Source organism: Leptonychotes weddellii, chromosome 11, assembly GCF_054177405.1.
Source record: "Leptonychotes weddellii isolate Sample4059 chromosome 11, ASM5417740v2, whole genome shotgun sequence".
In the NCBI taxonomy this organism is placed as follows: domain Eukaryota; kingdom Metazoa; phylum Chordata; class Mammalia; order Carnivora; family Phocidae; genus Leptonychotes; species Leptonychotes weddellii.
Window position 1 is genome coordinate 83,115,685 of NC_138379.1, and position 21,052 is coordinate 83,136,736.

General features: G+C 41.6%; 1 protein-coding gene across 4 annotated transcripts in view; it reads right to left on the minus strand.

Annotated features, from left to right (window-relative positions):
• The window catches only part of PAFAH1B2 (platelet activating factor acetylhydrolase 1b catalytic subunit 2), a 39,313-nt gene that overhangs the window by 14,896 nt on the left and 3,365 nt on the right, over positions 1–21,052 (minus strand). Inside the window, exons 1-2 of one of the 4 annotated variants that reach the window (XM_081799421.1) lie at positions 13,004–13,159; positions 4,587–4,674 (exon numbers count right to left, since the gene is read on the minus strand). In XM_081799421.1, coding sequence (XP_081655547.1) covers positions 4,587–4,667 — 81 coding nt within the window. In that variant the 5' untranslated portion in view covers positions 4,668–4,674; positions 13,004–13,159. Of the gene's footprint in view, positions 1–4,576; positions 4,675–13,003; positions 13,160–21,052 lie in introns of those variants that run through there. The other 3 variants (XM_081799422.1, XM_081799424.1, XM_081799423.1) reach the window with 3 other exon arrangements.

Sequence of the window (21,052 nt, forward strand, 5' to 3'; positions counted from 1 at the left end):
AAAAAAACTTAATATGAAAAATATCAAACGTACACGAAAGCAGAATAGGGTAGCTCTATTTTTAATATCTTGAGGAACCTCCATGCTGTTTTCCAGAGTGGATGCAACAGCTTACATTCCTACCAACAGTGTAGGAGGGTTCCCCTTTCTCCACATCCTCCCCAACACTTGTTTCCTGTCTTGTTAATTTTTGCCATTCTAACTGGTGTAAGGTGGTATCTCATTGTGGTTTTGATTTCTATTTCCCTGATGGCTAGTGATGTTGAACATTTTTTCATGTGTCTGTTAGCCATTTGTATGTCTTCTTTGGAGAAGTGTCTATTCATGTCTTCTGCCCATTTTGACGTACAGAATCTCCCACAGTCTGGATTTTGTTGACTGTATTCCTACGGTGATCCTAGTGGACACGTTCATCTGCTCCAGGTATTTCCTGATACGTGGTATGGTATTTTGGCAATGCTTCATAGGAAATATTATCACTTCAAAACTTGTTTTGAAATAATTTTAGATCTACAGAGGAGTTGCAAAGATAGTACAGTATTCCCATATACCTTTCACTCAGTTCCCTCCAATGTTAACATCTTACATAAGCATGATACATTGGTTAAACTCAGAAATTAATATTCATAAATAGTATCAACTAAAATAGCTTACTCAGGGGGCACCTGGCTGACTCAGTCAGTAGAGCATGGGACCCTCCATCTCAAAGTTCTAAGTTTGAGCCCTGCATTGGGTGTAGAGATTACTTAAAAATAAAATAAAAATCTTAAAAAAAAAAAAAACAGTTTACTCAGATCTCACCAATTTTTCCTCTATGTCCTTTTCCTGTTCCCAGGACCAATTCAGGGTATCACATGGCATTGAGTCTACATGTCTCCTTGGTCTCTTCCATCATGGGACAGTTTCTTGGTCTTTCCCTGTATTTCATGTCGTTGACACATTTAGTAGTAGTCAGGTGTTTTGTAGAATGTCCCTCAATTTGGGGCTGATTATTTTGTCACGAACACACTGAGGTGATGAATTATTCTGGAAGCCTACCACGGAGATGATGTGTGTGCCCTTGCTATATCGTATCAGAGAGGAGTACACAATATTAACATGACTTATTACTGGTGATGTTAACATTGATCATCTGGTTAAGGTGGTGGTTGCCAGGTTTCTCCAATATATAGTTATTTTTCCTTTCCATACTGTATTTGTTAGAAACAAGACACTAGGGGTGCCTGGGTGGCTCAGTTGGTTGAGCGTCTGCCTTCGGCTCAGGTCACGATCCCAGGATCCTGGGATCGAGCCCCGCATTGGGCTCCCTGCTCAGCGGGGAGCCTGCTCCTCCCACTCGTGCTCTGTCAAATAAATAAAATCTTAAAGAAAAAGAAACAAGACACTAAATCCAGCTCTCACTGATGGGGAATTAATAAGCTCCACCTTCTGGAGAGAGGGGATATCAAAAAATACGTGGTCTTATGTTAAAACCACCAAGGTAATTTCCAGGGGGATACTTCTGAGGCTAGGCAAATATACTCTCCCTCCTTAAAGGTGTGCCTACTAATTTTAGTATTCACTGATGGACCTTCCCTACGGTAATTATTACCATGGTGTTCAAATGAGGGTTTTCTTTTCCCTCCCTCCTTCTACATTTATTTATTGTTAAAAGATTTTACTTTTACGTAATCTCTAAACCCAATGTGGGGGTCAAACTCACAATCCCAAGATCAAGAGTTGCATTACATGCTCTACTGACTAAGCCAGCCAGGCTCCCCTACATTTCTTAATTAAAATTATTATTTTTTCCCCTGTTCATCCAATTGTTTATTTATAGCAAAATGGATTCATGAATATTTACTTTATCCTTTGAGTTATAAACCAATAATATCATGATTTATTATGTCGCTCAAACTGTCCAACTTTGCACTTGGGTGCTCTTTCAGGTTGGCCTCAAGTGGTCAAAGTGAATATCATCAAAGAGACAAACCAGTATCACTGGTCTTCTATGAGATGTGCTAAGGACACTTCGCTTCAGTGATATTCTTGCCATACATTTTTTTTTTTCCCCTTTCTTGAGTAGTTGCTCTCTTGCACTACAAGATGCTACAGGTTCATCTTTTATTTCCTTTGTTCCAGCTGTAGATGCAATCATTTCTCCAAGTAGCCCTGGTTCCTTTCACTGGAGAAAAGAAACCAAGATCTGAGCATATATTTAATTATTTAGTAAAGTTATTCTTCTATACAGGTTAAAAAAATTTTTTTAAATATTCCTGTTTTTCTTCCATTTGACTATTTTTTTCTAGTCAATGCTAATTATTTAAAGCCTGCTAATTTATGCCAGAACAACAAAGACATCTAGTTCTAGTTACTACTTTTAATAAAGTTATAAATGGCCTAAACGTTCCTAAATATTTGTACCTAAACGGTATTTTCATATATAGCAAAGAAATACTATTTATAAAGAGGAAAGAGGCACCTAGATGGCTCAGTCAGTTAAGCATCTGACTCTTAAGATTTCGGCTCAGGTCATGATCTCAGGGACCTGGGATCAAGACCTGCATTCGGCTTTGCACTTAGCATGGAGTCGGCTTGGGATTCTCTCTCTCTCCCTCCCACTCTGCCCCTCCCCACCCCACTCAAGCGCTCTCTAAAATAAATGAATAAAATCTTAACTAAATAAAATTTAAAAAATAGGGAGGAAAAAACTATAGCTACGCTTTTAACATGTATGATACACTGCAGAAAAATACAAAAACATACTACTTACAAAAAGTTTAAAAGCATGAAAAAATACTATAAATACAGTTTAGAAATTTAAGATATATGTAGTATGTAAGCACATGAAAAAAAAAACCACCAAATTTAGGATACTGGTTTGGGGACAGGGAGGTGGGAAAGAGAAAAAATGATCAATGAGAGGTATACACAGAACATCAATTCTATTAGCAATGTTTTATTTTTTTAGGGTGAGTGGTAAATACACAGAATGGCCAGTGGATTTCATAATACTTTTTAAGATATAAATGAACTGGGGCATCTGGGTGGCTCAATCAGTTAAGCGTCTGCCTTCGGCTCAGGGATTGAGCCCTGCATCTGGCTCCCTGCTGAGCAGGGAGCCTGTTTCTCCCTCTGCCACTCCCGTTTGTGCTTGCTCTCTCCCTCTCTGTCAAATAAATAAATAAAATCTTAAAAAAAAAAAGGATATAAACAAACTAGGAAGATTAACCATGCAGCTGATCCATATAAAAGTCAAAAAAAAGTACTTACTACCACTCAAAATAAGCTAGTAGACAGACTGATTTTTAAGTCTGGGAAGACAAAAACAGAAGTAGACAACTATCAAGAGTATAAACAGAATCACTAAATACTAAAATGCAAAACTCTGGGTACTTAAAATCATATAGAACTTGTTATTCCAAAGAGGAAATATGGTTGGAAAGCAATAGATGAAGGTTAAATACAGTTATGGTTAAGTGATAACAGCTTATTAAAAGGTAGCTAAGAATACAAAGGAGACACAGTGCTACAAAACAATGGAACACATCAAGAAGACACAGGAACCCGGAGAGGAGTCCCACTTGCTAAACCTGGGACAATGTGAGCTTCAAAATTACAACGGATTATAACGCCCTGGGAAGAATAAGAACTATGAGTCCACACCATAATAAATAAGAACTGGTTTAGGCCAACAACATCTTAAGTGATCAAAGTTAATCACCAATAAGACAAACCAACACCATGTACCTTCTATGTGACGCACTGAGGACATCACTTCACTGATACCTGCCAAAAATGTGTAATCTGAATCTTGATTAGGAGGAAAAAGATAACCCAAATTGAGGAACATTCCGCAAAAGAAATGGCCTATATTCCAAACTGTCAGTGTCATGAAAAACAAAGGCTAAGCAATATTTCAAAGTAAAGGAGAATAACGAGACAGGACAACAGAATGCAACGTGTGATCGTAGACTGGGAGGAAAACTGACATAAAAACATTGGGACAAATGGAGAATTGTGAACATGGCATGATATCAATGTTAAATGTCCTGGCTTTAATAACCATTCTGTAGTTTTATAAGAAAATGTCCTTATTCTTAGAAAATGCACTGAAATATTTAGGGGTGAAGGGGCATGATGATTGCAACTTCCTCTCAAATGGTTCAGAAAACACTGAATGTTGGTATGTGCACATACAAATACAAGCAGATATGAACAGAACCTTCAGGCAGATGTGACAAAACGTTAACTAGCAGGTTTGGATGAAGGATATAGGGAGTTCTTTCTAAAATTTTTGCATATTTGTGTAATTTTGAAATTACTTCAAAATAAAAAGCGCTTAACAAAAAAAAAAAAAAATGCTGTGGAGACACTGTTATCTTTCAAGAGGAACAGAGGGCAATGACTATGCTTTCAAAATATTCCTCTGGTCCAACATCAGGCTAGTGATTAGGTATGACATTAGCGTAACATTAGATTTTTATTTAAAGTAATGATTCTTATTGACCATAAAAATGCATGCACTTTTGTGGCTTTGGTCAAAAGAGTCTGGAAAACTGAAGAGACTCATCTTTGGTGAATAATACATACGCACTTCCTTTTACCTGAGACATCCATCTGTCATCTCCTTGAATATCTTCTGCTGCATGTGGAATAGCTGCTGGGTTTGAGTCCCCTTGGCTCATTCTATACCTGAGGGGAAAAATGTCTACGTCATGTTTCATTCATTAACAGGAACGTTTGTTGCCACTTAAATATTACATGCTAGGTTTTAAATAATAATTTAAGTCTCATTGTGGCTTTGCCTAGAAATGAAACTGGAGTTTATTTTCAGTAGACGTGAGTTCTAGGACATGACTGCTTAAGTCCCACGAATATCTAGCATCCTCAAACTTCCAGACAGGTTCGAGTATCATTTAGGAACAGTGCATTACAATGAAAAAATCTGCTCCAAGTATATACTTTACATCTACATTAATTTTTCATGATTACATGTTAATGCAAGCACCAAATGACATAAGGGATCAGACACTTAAGAGTTCAATGAAACCTGCATTAGAGGCTTTTAGACTGCTCCAGTTAGACACTGGAGAATTGCTATAGCCTGATTAGAATCCATTGGTTACTAAATATCACACAAATAACTACTACAGATTGTGACAAAACTAGTCATAGGCTTTGGCACTGGTTTTTGACAAATGTTTACTAGGTATTTTATTTTTGATAGGTATCCACCAAGAAAATGTTATTAATGACGAGTTCAAATACGGCATCTGATAGTGGAGAAGGTGTAAGCGAAATTCAGAAAACCTAGAAATGCTAATCTAGAAAGACAAAGACACCAGACTGTTTTCAGTCAACTCTGGAGAATACATACTAGAGACATCAGGCTCGAGAAATCACTTGGCATATACAAAGAATGGTGAAAAATAGGAAAATCTGGGGTTCTGTGGCTTAAAGAGGACCATTCTCTTTTTCTTTCCCTTGCTATCATCAAATACAGCTAAGCTTTCTCTGAAAAAGGACTGAGTTCTATTCATTCAATAAGTATTTACTGAGTAAACAAAACACACTAGATTGGCACAGCAGTAATTTTTGAGAATCAGAAAGTAACAAAGCTCTAAATGTGAAAATATACCTTTATTCATGAAAAATACATTACAGAAGCAAACCAATGTTTTAACACTAACTTTGCAAACCAATTAGTTCCACTCTAAATGACACTAGGTCTAAGAAAATTAGGCTTAGGGTTAAACCCGTATCTAACTCGAAATGTAAAACATCATCCACACCCTGTGTACAGACCTTCCTCAACTTATAATAGGATTACATCTGGATAAACCCATCATAATTTGAAAATATCCTAAGTACGGGCACCTGGATGGCTCAGTCCTGACTCTTGATTTCAGCTCAGGTCATGATCTCAGGGTCATGAGATTGAGCCCTGTGTGGGCTCCAGGCTCAGCAGGGAGTCTGCTTGAGATTCTTGCCCTCTCCCTCTGCCCCTCTCCCCGCTCGCATGCTCTCACTCTCTATAATATAAATAAATAAATCTAAAAAAAAAAAAGAAAAATCCCAAGTCAAAAATGCATTTAATACACCTAATCTACCAAACAGCATGACCTAGCTTACCTGAAACGTGCTCAAAACACTTCTATTAGCCTACAGTTGGGCAACATCATCTAACACAAAACCTATTTTACAGTAGAGTACTGAATATCTCCTGTAACTTACTGAATACTGTACTGGATGTGGTAAACAGAATGGTTGTCCCTGTATCGGATGCTGACCCTCATGGTCACATGGTTGACTGGGAGCTTCGGCTCACTGCCACTGCCCAGCATCACCAGAGGATCCTGTCGCATGTTGCTAGCCCAGGAAAAGATCAAACTTCGAACCCTGCCCTGCGCGTGTGGGGTGGGTCGTGTGGGGTGGGGAACCACCCTGCCCTAGGTGTGTGGGGTGGGTCCGGTGTCTTTATGATAACCACCTGTGACCAACAAAGAATAACTAGCCCCTAAAAAGGAAGTAAGCCATCGAAGGTGTTATAAATAGAGATGTTTAAAGGATTTAAGTTCCCTGGTTAGCTTTCTATAAAAGACCAACCTTAAAGGCCCTTGTACGCAACCCTGTGGGGACCCCCTCACTCTTGAGAGCTTTTTCTGTATCTTCAATAAACTTTATTCACATACACACACACAAAAAATCAAACTTCGAAACTGGAAGTACGGTTTCTACTGAATGCATACGGCATTTACACCATTGTAAAGTCAAAATATCATAAGTAGAACCATTAAGTCAGGGACAATCTGTATATATTTATTTAGATTACTAAAATTTGCAACTATCAGAAAATAATAGCTATCTATGAAGGACTACATATGCCATGTTTTTTATACATACCACTTCCAATCCTTGCAAAACGAAAAAAACGAGGATCAGATAATTTAGGTACTTTGTGCAGTAAGTGAAGGAAATTAGGTTTGCTTGACCCCAGTAATGTCACATCTGGCCCACTAATTCACAAAGCAGTTCATGCTGACTCCCTGAAGAGGCCTTGTATCTTTTTTTTTTTTTTTTTAAGATTTTATTTATTTGAGAGAGAGAGACACAGGAGAGAGGGAACACAAGCAGGGGGAGTGGGAGAGGGAGAAGCAGGCTTCCCACCAAGCAGGGAGCCCGATGTGATGCGGGGCTCGATCCCAGGACCCTGGGATCCTGGGATCATGACCTGAGCCGAAGGCAGATCCTTAACAGCTGAGCCACCCAGGCGCCCCGAGGCCTTATATCTAACCGTTTCACCCAAAAAACATAAACTACCTGGAGCTAAAAACATCAATGTAAAATACAAGAATTGGAAAGAACTGCAAGATGAATCTGTATAGCTCCAATCAAATTATGGTATCTGGTTGAGGCTTCACTGCCTGAGAAAAGTATGGGAAAATTAAAAGATTCATAAAGGACAAAGAAAAGGGGAGCCTGGGTGGCTCAGTTGGTTAAGCGTCTGCCTTCGGCTCAGGTCATGGTCCCAGGGTCTTAGGATCGAGCCCCGTACGGGCTCCCTGCTCCATGGGAAGCCTGCTTCTCCCTCTCCCACTCCCCCTGCTTGTGTTCCCTCTCTCACTGTCTCTCTCTCTGTCAAATAAATAAATAAAATCTTTAAAAAAGGAAAAAGAAAAAAAATTATTAAAGGAGATTAAGACAGTCACATAGAAACCTTTAGTTTTGGGGGCACCTGGGCAGCTCAGTTGCTTAAGGGTCTGCGTTTGGCTGAGGTCATGATCCCCGGGTCCTAGGACAGAGCCCTGGGATAGAGCTTCTCCCTCTCCTCCCCTCTGGTGCTCTATCTCTGTCTCTCTCTCTCAAATAAATAAATCTTAAAAACAAAAACAAAACATTTAATTTTAGGTGGTTTTTTTTTTTTTAAAGATTTATTTGAGAGAGAGAGAGAGTGTGCGCACATGTAGGAAGAGGGAGAAAGTTGAGCAGAGTCCTCGCTGAGCTCAGAGCCCACTTGGGGATCGATCTCATGACCCTGAGATCATGACCTGAGCAGAAACCAAGAGTCGGATCCTTAACCGACTGGGCCACCCAGGCGCTCTGCTTTTGTTTTTAAACTAGTAAAACATTCTATACGTTCCATACAAAAGTTTCTTTGGGTCTAAATTCAATTCTAGATTGAAGTCTGGCTATTCAGGTTAAATCTGACATGGTGCTTAACAGTAGTTTTAATTTTACAAATAGCTTTCTTTCCTGCCGATCATACAGCTGTTATTAGCCTTAAGACAGACAAAGGGCAACGAAGTTTTCCCACCTTATGGATTTCAAAATTACATATATAATGTAAAGAAGTACAGCAACAAACAGCTTCACTTTCCACTAATTCAAAAGACTATTTCCTAAATTTTTAAATAGATTTTCTTCTTTACCTTTTTTTAAAAGGGGGGAGCGGCAGAGGGAAAGGAGGAGAGAGAAATTTTTAAATTTTTTAATTAATTTTTAAAAGATTTTATTTATTTGACAAAGAGAAAGGGTACAAGCAGAGGGAGTGACAGGGAGAGGGAGAGGGAGAGGGAGAAGCAGACTTTCTGCCAAGTGGGGATCCCAGGACCTGGGATCATGACCTGAGCCGAAGGCAGACACTTAACCAACTGAGCCACCCAGGTCCCAGAATCTTTTTTTTTTTTTAAAGATTTATTTATTTGAGAGAGAGAGAGAGAGAGAGAGAGAGAGAGAGAGTGGGGGGAGGGGGAGAGAATCTCAAGCAGACTCCGGGCTGAGCAGGGAACCCAACTCGGGCTGGATCCCAGAACCCTGAGATTATGACCTGAGCTGAAACCAAGAGCTGGACGCTCAACCCACTGAGCCACCCAGGCACCCCTTAATTTTTAAAAACCCAACTATTTCATTAGTTTGTTGTCATTTGTTTTCCTACCTGGAGAGACACTTAACATGTTAGGTATTTTTGAGGTAAAAGTTAACTGACACAAAATTAACTGAGAGACCACTACTGAAACAGAGAAGAAAAATCTGTCCTACTCTCACTATATGATTATATAATTAAACTATTGTTCCTGGGGATTGTTTAAAGAACAAGGGTGACAAACTGCGAATATAAGGTACCTTCATAATAACACGTATTCAAATATATCCCTCACCACTTAAAAGACAAAATGCAGGCACTTCAACTTCATTTCAGTTCTTGGAATTCCATATTCGGATCTTGAAAAGCTTAAAGAATTTTGACAAACTGGAGGGTGTCTAGAGGAAAGGAGCCAAGCTGGTAAGAAATTGAAAGCCTGTCCTATTAGAAACAGTTGAATGAAACAGGTATGTTTATAATCTGTAGAAAAACTGGTTAGGGAAGAGGAAGAGAGGACATAAATAACTGCCAAACTATTTGATGATTACTAGGAGGAGATATTACCCTTATTTTTCATGTCCCCAAATTGGAAGGTAAGGCCAGTGGACAGAATGTACAGTTAGACAAATTTCTAACAAGTATGACTACAAAATGACATGGCCTGTCTCTAAGATTCCTCCAATGGAGATTCAAAAAGAGGCAAGCTGAATCCCTAACAAGAAAGCATAAAGTGAACTAAAGCATGAGTAAAGATTGGTCCAGATTTGTGGTGCCCAAACATCTTTAATGTTCTAGAATCTTTTTTTTTTTTTTTTAAAGATTTTATTTATTTACTTGACAGAGACACAGCGAGAGAGGGAACACAAGCAGGGGGAGTGGGAGAGGGAGAAGCAGGCTTCCCACGGAGCAGGGAGCCGGATGCTGGGCTCGATCCCAGGACGCTGGGATCATGACCTGAGCCAAAGGCAGACGCTTAACGACTGAGCCACCCAGGCGCCCCTCTAGAATCTTTTTGAAATGTGTCCTATTATATATTTACTTATAAATTAAATGTATAAGTTACTGTTAATCTATATATTAAATATTAGTAAAGTTTACTTTTTCCTTTTACATAAAAAATAAATGTAAGAAGTTCTGAATTGTTTCCTGTATTCCAATGGTTCATCTTCTGCAATCCCCAGGGAGTGCACATACTCTACTTTCAAGACCAATGGTCTATTTAAGCTATAAAATCTTTCTAGATCTAGGATTCAATTCACTAACATGGATTTTCAGAGTTCCTCCAACAGATAAATAACTGTTGTAAAATAATAATCACAATTAAAATTAAGAACTTACTATTTACAAGACACTGTGCTAGGCGCTTTGTTATTTAAATAAAACTGAAGCTCAGAGAGATTTAAAGAACCTGCTCCATGATGCGGAGAGCTGAAATTGGAACTCAGGCTGCTATACCTCTAAAGCCTATCATTCTTGAGCAAAGGGTGTCAGGCTCGATATAGAAAAGCCACGATAAATTCTCATTTACTAATCTGATTCACCTATCTACCTTATTATTACTAACCAAATTTAATGGCATCCTGATACCCTGAGCAAAACACTTTCATCTTGGTACTAAATTTCTTCATGGACAAAATGAAGAAATAGGGACAGAGAAACCGAGGGAAAAGATGTCACTTATCTAAGGCTACCAGGCAGGTAGAATTGAGAGAAGATTGCAAAATATTCCCAATTAGCTAGTCTTTTTTTTTTTTTCTGTAACTATGAATACAAGGTCATCCTTCCTCCTCAACAAGGGCAAAGTATCTGAGCAAAAATTTCTTTGTGCCTTCAGACACTTGGATTTTGTATTGTTTTGCTAAATCAAATTCTCACAATACAAAGTAGCTTTCAGTTTTACTGATGGCTATGGATTGATAACATCCTTAAAGAGCAGGTAAAGAAAAAGTGAGCCACAAACCCATGCAACCTCCTAAGAACGAAGCTAGAAATGTACAATCTAGGGATCTATGCATTTAGAAGATTCAAATAATTTGGGAGTCAAATAAAATAAGCTGTTGAATTCTTTGTAAGAGAAATGAAGAATGAATCAGGAGCTATCCAGAGTACAGCCTGTGACAGGACACAAAAACCTGAATGATTTTGGGTTTCCTGCCTCAGAGCAATACCATACACAGCAGTATTCGGAATAGTGAAGCTGTAATCAGTAACATAATAAAAAAAGTACCAATAGGGAGGTGGATTCTGACTCCCATTTCACCTTCCTGATTCATAATAATCCCTTTGGGGGGGATTATTTTAAGTCACTAACTTCTGATCACAAACAGCAGGTTCAGTTAGAGAAACCAAGGAGAACGGAGATAAAGGTCTGAAGAACAAAAGTTTCGTTAATTTACCAGGAGAGACTACTCCAGGGAATCTCTGATTGTCCATTAAAATGTAAATTCTTTGGAAAAATGAGGAGTAAGCAACTTGCACAGCACTTCCCAATTTTCCTGCATTTTCTATCTTCTTTCTACCTTAACTTGGACTATGACGGTGAACACCAGAATTTCCAGATACTTACACCAGTATGTGGTGTAGCTGGTGTAGCATGTTTAATCAGAAACCAGTTCCAACAACAAAGAAATATAAATTCTCAAGCTCAGCTGGATCTTTAGTTTAACCAGGAAACAGAGGGAGGAGAAAAGTTGCTCCAAGAATTAAAAGATTTAGAATGTGTCCACTCTGACCTAAGCCTCTTCATTTTGCTTCAGAGGGAGTTGGCAGCAATATTCTGAAAGGGAAGAAAAGCCTCATCCAGAAGACCCTGCCTCAGTGGGCTGGCGGGTGCGTCCCAGGGTTCCAGCACATCCATAATTTATTATCAAATGCCCGCCCAAGCCAACAAATTAAAGCACAATGATTTCCTACTCCTCCCCTGCTCCCCCACAAGGAGGCAACCTTTATATCAGAACAATGTGCCCAGGAGAGAATCTAAAGACACAAGGCTTATCCAAGGCAAAGCTGTATTCAAATACTCAGGAGAGACAACACTCTGTATTTTTTCCTTCTTCTTTCTCCATACCTTTATCCCCCTCGCCCCAATTTAAAACTGTACAAAATGAGATCCTAGAGTGGGTGCAGATGATCTTCCCTTTCTCTGCAGACACACTCTAAAAAAGAGCCAGAGATTGAAGTGCTTGCTTTTCTTAAGGTCCGTGCGTAAATCATGGAAAGCAACGCTGGCTTGAGAGCTATGGGAAGCAGAACAGTGAGTCACCATGCAACGGGTATATCGCAAACCTGCAGGCCAGGTCTCGCTCCTGTAAATGGACATGGATGGACCAAGTGAAAAGCACCAGAGAAAATCTGTCCATTGGCCTCTTTAAGCAGCTGGTTGACCTTGGGCAAATCACCAACCTTGCTGGGCCTCATCTCTAAAATGAGATGCTGGGCAACATGGCCCTCTAAGAAATAATCCCCTCGGAGCCCTAACAGTCTGCGGGTTTTTGAATACATTAGGGGAAACGGAGAAGTTTCTAAAGAGTTGAAATTTTTCAACAAAAAGGGGAGGAAAAAGTGCTCGGTCAACAAGCCACCGAGTAACGGGCCTGAGCCCGGGTTAAAGGCCTCTCCGACGGGGGAAAGGGGAGGGAGGGTCAGAGGTTCGGGCGCGGGGATGGAGGGAAGAGGCAACAGCTGAGACCGAAGGCAGAAGAGTTGCTACAAACGGGGCTGGCGGCGGCGAACCGCCGGCCACCGCGAGCTGGGGTGCCGAGAGGCCTGCTCCAGGCGGTGGGCCGGGGAGGAGCGGCCGCCCCGCCACCGTAGTCCCCCTGCACCCCTCCCCTGGGAAAGGCGGGTGGAGACGGCGGCCAGCGGCGGAGCCGAGTCGGCAGGTTTGGGGGTGGGGTGCCGGCGGGAGGCTCTACGGGGGGCGGCGAGCGGTCCGGGGAGTGCCGGGGACAGCACGGGCAGCTGGGGAAGCAGCGCTGGGCCGCGGAGAAGGCGCGCGCGCGAGGTCCCCCGAGGGTCGGCGGGGGGGGAGGCGGCGCGGGGGGAGGGGCCCGGACAGTGGGGGAGGGGAGGTCGCGGGCCTCTCACAATAACAAATCGCAGGCCCTTTCGACCCCCACCTCTAAGCCTCCGGTTCCCCGCGACCCTGGCTGCACTTACTCAGGCAGAGGGTCCGTACGGGCCCCAAGCGGCTGCGGCGTCGGCGGGTGGCGCGTCTGTCGCTCGCTCAGTCCCGGCGGCCCCGCTCCGGCGCGTCCCTGCTCGGGCCCCAGCACCAGCGGCAGCGCCCCCACTTCCGGTTCCCCTGCCACTCAAGCAAATGGCTTCCGGAAATCCCGCCTCATCCTGCGCGGCCTCCGCGTGGCTCCTCGCTCCCCGCTTTCCCTATCTGCGGGCACTCACTGCTGGCGCTCAGGTGCTCTGCCACGCCCTGCGAGGTTCCCCGCATTGTTCTCTGTCCTGCCCTCTTTTTGCACGTAGTCTGCATGAGGTGCAAACTGTCTTTCCTTCGGCTGCATCCCTCAATCCTGCGTTAATGTCGCCGCGGAGTGGAGATGGCATTTGGGACAATGTGGCGTGACCTCACACTGACGCCATTCCTCTCCCGCCCGGCCAACCTGGCTTCTTTCTCTACCCCGTGGAATCAACCAGATTGCTGTAACTGGGAGGGAAATAGGGCCCCAAGGTTAATGAGACAGTCTGCCACATTATGAGTGGAATTTGTTTCTGTGATGAATGGACGGGTGTGGGGGGACCGCCTCTTAAGGTGATACCATAGGGGGCTGGCGGGTCAGCCCTTAACAATCCATCCAGTTTAGGGGAAGACACACATATACAAAGTCAACACTAAAAAGAGTACATGCCAAATGCTATATAAATGCGGGACCTGTAAGAGTAGAGAGGGAGGGCGAAAGATGTGCGCGGGCTTATGGCAGCGAGACGTTTGGTAGAGCACACGCCTGAGCTGGCCCTTTAAGGCTGGACAGACTTCATTCAGACCTACGCCAGGTAGTAGGTAGAGCCTTCCAGCGCTCTGATATGATGGGGGGCAAAGGGGGCCGGCGGTAATTTTGCTGAGAACACCTGTTAAGACTACTATAAAAATCAAGATATATCAAATTGGTTTCAGCTCACCTGTGCTGTCAAGTGATACTACGTTTACCAGGCATGTATAATCCAAAATAATTTTGTCCTTGTATAGAATGATTTTTACATTGCTAATTTACCTTGGAATTTTCTTGCAGCCACTGTATGGCACACCAGTACGTGCTCAGTAAATGTTTGTTGTTTTAAGTGTTATACTGAAAAGAATTCATGTTTGGGGAACTCAAGAGGCAGCCCAGAAATATGTTGATAACAGAAGAGAAACAGCTTGAATTATTCTCAGGGGATAAATCCACAGAATCTGGCATTTCCCCAATTGTAACACTCAACACACTTTAATGTAATTACTACTTTAATACTCTGTCTTCACTGCTATAGTGTAAGCTCTGAGGGAGAAGGGACTGTGTTCTTTGGATTCCCAGCACCTGGCACGGTGCCTCAATCACAGTAGACGTTAAATATTGCTGCATGAGGAATGAATGATCAAGGGTTGATTTTGTGCCTCTGTGGAACCCATGGCCTCTCTCCCTACTTTTTTGTTTTCAACTTTTTAATTAAGAAACATAAACAAGGGAGGTGTACCCCTAGGAAATACTAAACCTAGTTAAACTAGCTTCTGCAAATATTGAAATACCTTTATGACTCGGGCAGTTTTTATTGTTTTGGCAAAATCTCAATGTCATTGAACCCTGAAATCTATCAAGAGCTTCTTTCCTGGGCGCCTGGGTGGCTCAGTTCGTTAAGCGACTGCCTTCGGCTCAGGTCATGATCCTGGAGTCCCTGGATCGAGTCCCTGGATCGAGTCCTGCATCGGGCTCCCTGCTCGGCAGGGAGTCTGCTTCTCCCTCTGACCCTAACCCCTCTCATGTGCTCTCTCGCATTCTCTCTCTCTCAAATAAATAAATAATTAAAAAAAAAAAAAGAGCTTCTTTCCTGAATTTGTCTGTTTTAGCTTTCTAAATAGATCATTTTCAAAAATAAGCAGGTGGTACAGTGGAAAGGACCCTGAACTAGGCTTCAGGGTGTCCCGGGGTGTTGTCTGCAGGCTACTGCTATTTTACTTCTTCAAGCCTTTGTTTCTTAGTCTGTAAGATAAAAAGAATGGACTAGATGATTGCTAAGGTCCTTTTTAGCTCTCAATTTCTACCCTCCTCCCAGTTACATTCAGGAAGATAATTCTGAGGGCATCCACATCCTATCTCACTCCTCCTCACTTCCCACACACAAATCCCCTTCCCCCCGGGTCCCATTCAGAGTCGGTGTTTTCCATACAGTCCCAGTTGGTGATAGGTAAAAACAACTTTTCTGACTATGACACAAATTGACGGAAAACTATCCAGAGAGCTTGTGCTTCAAGTTGTTTTTCCATTAACGATGGGTTTTATGAATCCATCCAGATTCTTTATAGTCTGGTTTCCCTATTGATTAAATGCTACCCTAAAGGGAGAAAATATATAAATCCTGACAAAATGTCTGTGGACTGATTGGAGTCCTCAAACGGGCAAAAGTAAAAGGGATCTAATGTAAACCTAGGACTTTGAGAATGAGAAGTGTCAAAATACTACCCAAGTGGCCTGGAATTTAGGAGACTGCTTGGCATTTCATTACTTACAGTAATGAAACTGGGAGGTTTCAGAGGACCTGGCATTTCAGACGTGAAAAGGAGGGAAAGCTATGTGGCCTGCGAATGGACACGTGGTATGAATTCAGGGAATTTCTGTGGGTAGAACCCAAGATCAGATGGTTTATAAAAAGAGTTTCAAAGTGTTGTGTATTGTTAAAACAACATTAAAAAATGTTTTGACCGAAGAAAACAAGTTCGCTTACATCCTCACAAATAAACACATTTTCATTTGCCTCAATAACCATACATTGAGTAAATATTTCTTAATTTTAAAATCTCTGGGGTCAGGCCAAATGTTAGAAATACAGTAAAAAATATACAGTATTGGGACCCCTAGGTGGCTCAGTTGGTTAAATGTCTGTCTTCAGCTCAGGTCATGCTCCCGGGGTCCTGGGATGGAGTACCGTGTCCTGTGGGGCTCCCTGCTCAGTGGGGAGTCTGCTTCTCCTTCTGCCTACTGCCCCCCCGTTTGTGTGCTCTCTCTCTCTCTGACAAATAAATAAAATATTTTAAAAATATTTAAAATATTTAAAAAATAAAATATTTTTAAAAATTAAAAAAATATTTAAAAAACAGTATTATAACAGCATTTTTGTTTCCACCACTGACAATTGTTAATTTGTCATAGTCTTATTTTTGTAAACAACGTGTGTGTTTATGTTTTGTGTATGTTTTATGAAACACATTTGATGTGTGTTATTCCATTGCAATTATTAAGCTCATTGATAACCATATTGTCCTATGTTTAGGAGGTGGGACGGGACCCTATTCAAGTTGCCTGAGTCGTTTTAACATGACCAAACATTGATTTGTTTTCTGCCATTTTAGTTTTTTGCCTTTTCTACAATTTCATAGAAATGGAATCAGACAGTAGGTACTCTTTTGTTTTTGGCTTCTTCTGTTTAACATATTTTTGAGATTCATCCGTGTTGTATGCATTCCTTTTTATTGCCGAATAGTATTCTGTTATATGGCTATTCTACAATTTGCTTATCCAGTCAACTGTTAGGAACATTTGGTTTGTTTCTAGTTTTGCTAATTATGAATAAGACTAAGATGAAAGTTCATATAGAAGTCTTTGTGAAGGTATTTGTTTTCACTTTTTTCTGATAAACATCTAGCAACAGAATTGCTACTTCTATTGCAAGTGCGTGTTTCCCATTATAATAAACTGAGCCACCCAGGGGTCCCAATACTGTATATTTTTTACTGTATTTCTAACTGCCCAGCTGCTTTTCAAAGTGGTTTATCATTTTATACTCCCCAAAGCAGTATGTGAGAGTTCCAGTTGCTCTGGATCCTTGACAACACATGATATTGTCAATCTTTTTAATGTTAACCATTCTAATGGGTAGGTAGTGATATCTCACTGATTTTAATTTGCATTTTCCTGATTATTAATAATACTAAACATCTTTTCATATTCTTTTTAGCCATTTATATATTTTCTTTTGCCAAGTGCTTGTTCAACTCTTTCACTCATTAAAAAAATTGGGTTGTCTTTTTTTTTTTTTAAGATTTTATTTATTTGACAGAGAGAGACAGAGAGAGAGATAGCAAGAGCAGGAACACAAGCAGGGAGAGTGGGAGAGGGAGAAGCAAGCTTCCCACGGAGCAAGGAGCCCGATGCGGGGCTCAATCCCAGGACCCTGAGATCATGACCGGAGCCGAAGGCAGACACCTAACGACTGAGCCACCCAGGTGCCCCAAAATTGGGTTGTCTTATTACTGAGTTGTGAAAGTTCTTTTATATTCTGACTATAAAGACTTTGTCAAATATATGTATTTCAAACATTTTTCTCTCAATCCATATCTTGAGGTTTCTTTTTTATTATTATTTTATTTTAATTCCAGTATAGTTAATATACAGTGTTATATTCATTTCAGGTGTACAATATAGTGATTCAACAATTCCATACATAACTCAGTGTTCATCAAGACAAGTGTAGAGTTTTCATTTTCTTTTTTTTTTTTAAGATTTTATTTATTTGAGAGAGAGAGAAAGCACACACACAAGTAGGGGGGAAGGGCAGAGGGAGAGGGAGAAGCAGACTCCCTGCTGAGCAGGGACCCTGACAGGGAGCTCCATCCCAGGACCCTGAGATCATGACCTGAGCCAAAGGCAGATGTTTAACCCACTGAGCCACTCAGGTGCCACGAGTTTTCTTTTTTTTTTAAGATTTTATTTATTTATTTGACAGAGATAGCAAGAGCAGGAACACAAGCAGGGGGAGTGGGAGAGGGAGAAGCAGGCTCTCCGCCGAGCAGGGAGCCCGATGTGGGGCTCGATCCCAGAACCCTGGGATCATGACCTGAGCAGAAGGCAGGTGCTTAACGACTGAGCCACCCAGCGCCCCGAGTTTTCATTTTCTTTCTTTTTTCTTTTTTTTAAAGATTTTATTTATTTATTTGAGAGAGAGAGAGAGAGAGAACACAAGAGGGGGGAGCGGGAGAGGGAGAAGCAGACTCCCCACTGAGCAGGGAGCCCGATGCAGGACTCGATCCCAGGACTCCAGGATCATGACCTGAGCCGAAGGCAGCCACTTAACCAACTGAGCCACCCAGGCACCCGAGTTTTCATTTTCTTAATGGTATCTTTCAAAGAACAAAATTTTTAACTTTGACAAAATATAATTTATCATTTTTTTAAATTTATGGTTTGTGCTTTTGTGTCCTATTTAAGAAATTTTTGCCTACTGTTACAATGAATTTCTTCTAAAAGTGTTTATAACTTTAGCTTTTACATTTCAGATAGTAATCCTTTTAAAGGTGATTCTTGGGTGTGGTGTGAAGGAAAAAACTGTTTTGCATATGGATGTGGGATTGTTTTGGCCCTGTTTGTTGAAAAACTTTTCCTTTCTCTACTGAATTATCTTGGCCCCTTTGTTGAAAGACAATTGGCTATATAAGTGTGGGTCAGTTTCAGACTGTATATTCTTTTCCATCCATCTCTGTATCTACCTTTACACCAATGCTAAACCGTCTTAATTGGGGTGCCTGGGTGGCTCAGTCGTTAAGCGTCTGCCTTTGGCTCAGGTCATGATCCCAGGGTCCTGGGATCGAGCCCCGCATCGGGCTCCCTGCTCAGCGGGAAGCCTGCTTCTCCCTCTCCCACTCCCCCTGCTTGTGTTCCCTCTCTTGCTGTGTCTCTCTCTGTCAAATAAATAAATAAAATCTTTAAAAAAAACAAAAAACCGTCTTAATTACTATAACTATGTAGTAACTTTTGAGATCAGATAGTGTTAAGTCCTCCAGCTGTCTTCTTTTTCAAAATTGTTTTGAGTGTTCTAGGGCTTTTGCATATCCATATAAATTTTAGAATGAGCTCATCAAATTCTACTAGAGGCCTTTTGAAATTCTGATGGAGATGCATTGAATCTATACACCAGTTTGGGGAGAATTGACTCCTTGACAATGTTGAGTCTTCTGATTGATGAAGTTTTTTTTAAAGATTTTATTTTAGGGGCGTCTGGGTGGCTCAGTCAGTTAAGCATCTGCCTTCGGCTCACGTCATGATCCCAGGGTCCTGGGACTGAGTCCCGCGTCGGGCTCCCTGCACAGCAGGGACCCTGCTTCTCTCTCTCTCTCTGCCCCTCCCCCTGCTTGTTCTCTCTCTGTCAAATAAATAAAATCTTTTAAAGTAATTAAAAAAGGATTGTATTTTATTTTTAAAGACTTATTTGAGAGAGAGAGTGTGCACGGAGGTGGCGGGGGGAGAGGCAGAGGGGAGAGAGAGACTCTGAAGCAAACTCCCTACTGAACCTGGGGCCCAACTGGGGGCTCAACTCAGGGCTTGACGTGGGGCTTGATCCTGAGATCATGAGCCAAAACCAAGAGTCAGATGCTTAACTGACTGAGCCAGCCAGGTGCCCCTGATTGATGATTACTGTTTACTGTGCCATTATTTTAGATCTTCTTAAATTTCTCTCAGCAATATTTTGTAGGTTTACATATTTGATAAATTTATCCTTAAGTATATATAATATATCCTTGACATTTATGAGAAAATTTTGTCTTTGAGAACTCTATTTTTGAGAACCGTATAATAGCATATAATTTTCTGATGAAATGTTCTTGAAATTTTAAAGCAATCACTTGATCTCTGTTGTGACTGTAACAATATGCTTGAGGAGGAGTAAAGAACCCAAATGCCAGGCTGAAATTCACACCCTATCTAGGCATCTGGGCCTTGGTTTCTGGCTAAATGCTTTGTTTTCATTGCCCACCAACCTTGAAGAGACTTTCATTCAAATTTCCACCTTATTAAAATTACAAATCCTTATATCATGGATTTTCAGGCTCTCTCTCAAGATAAAACCCTGAATTCTGAAGCCAAGAAAACATGGATGTTTCTACTGTAGTGTGCATCTCCCTCTTTGAACCCTTTGTTCACAAGCCTCCTTCCCTAATTCAATATGCATTCTAGGCAGGAGCCCTGTCTCATTTCTCTTTGTAACCCCAGTTCCAGGAAGTGCCTGGCATAATGAATATTTTTTGGTAACTGGTGGATGAATAAAGTCAAGGTCGATTTTCAGACCTCAGGAAAGAAGACCATAAAAGCTGAGTGGGCAGAGGCTGGAATTAAAGTCGGGAATAGGACTCAGCAACAGGAATCCTAAAAGTCTGGCAACGCAGTGGGAAGCTGAAACTCAGGAGTTAACCGGGCAGAGTTCATCTTCATTCTGGCAGACAGTTTCCTGCACCTTCTCATATGCTGTAAAAGCTGCATATTTTTTTTTTTTAAGATTTTATTTATTTATTTGAGAGAGAGAATGAGACAGAGAGAGAGCATGAGATGGGGGAGGATCAGAGGGAGAAGAAGACTCCCTGCTAAGCAGGGAGCCCGATGCGGGACTCGATCCCGGGACTCCAGGATCATGACCTGAGCCGAAGGCAGTCGCTTAACCAACTGAGCCACCCAGGCGCCCCAAAGCTGCATATTCTTAAAGGCAACATCCAAGTCATAGACATTACATTTCTCTTCACTTCAGTAGATACTTACTGAATCCTTACTCTGTGCCAGGCACACTGCTAATCCATGGGGAGAAAAGATGAGCAGGGTAACATCCTCCCCCCCTTTTATTTTAAAGATTTTATTTATTTATTTGACACAGCGAGAGAAGGAACACAAGTGGGGAAGAGGGAGAAGAAGGCTTTCCGCTGAGCAGGGAGCCCGATGGGGGGCTTGATCCCAGGACCCTGGGATCATGACCTGAGCCGAAGGCAGACACTTAACGACTGAGCCACCCAGGCGCCCCATAACATCCTTCCCTTAAGGAACACAGTGTAGTCGGGGCGCCTGGGTGGCTCAGTTGTTTAAGCTACTGCCTTCGGCTCAGGTCATGATCCTGGAGTCCCGGGATCGAGTCCCGCATCGGGCTCCCTGCTTGGCGGGGAGTCTGCCTCTCCCTCTGACTCTCCCCCTCTCATGCTCTCTCTCTATCACTATCTCTCTCAATAAATAAATAAAAATCTTAAAA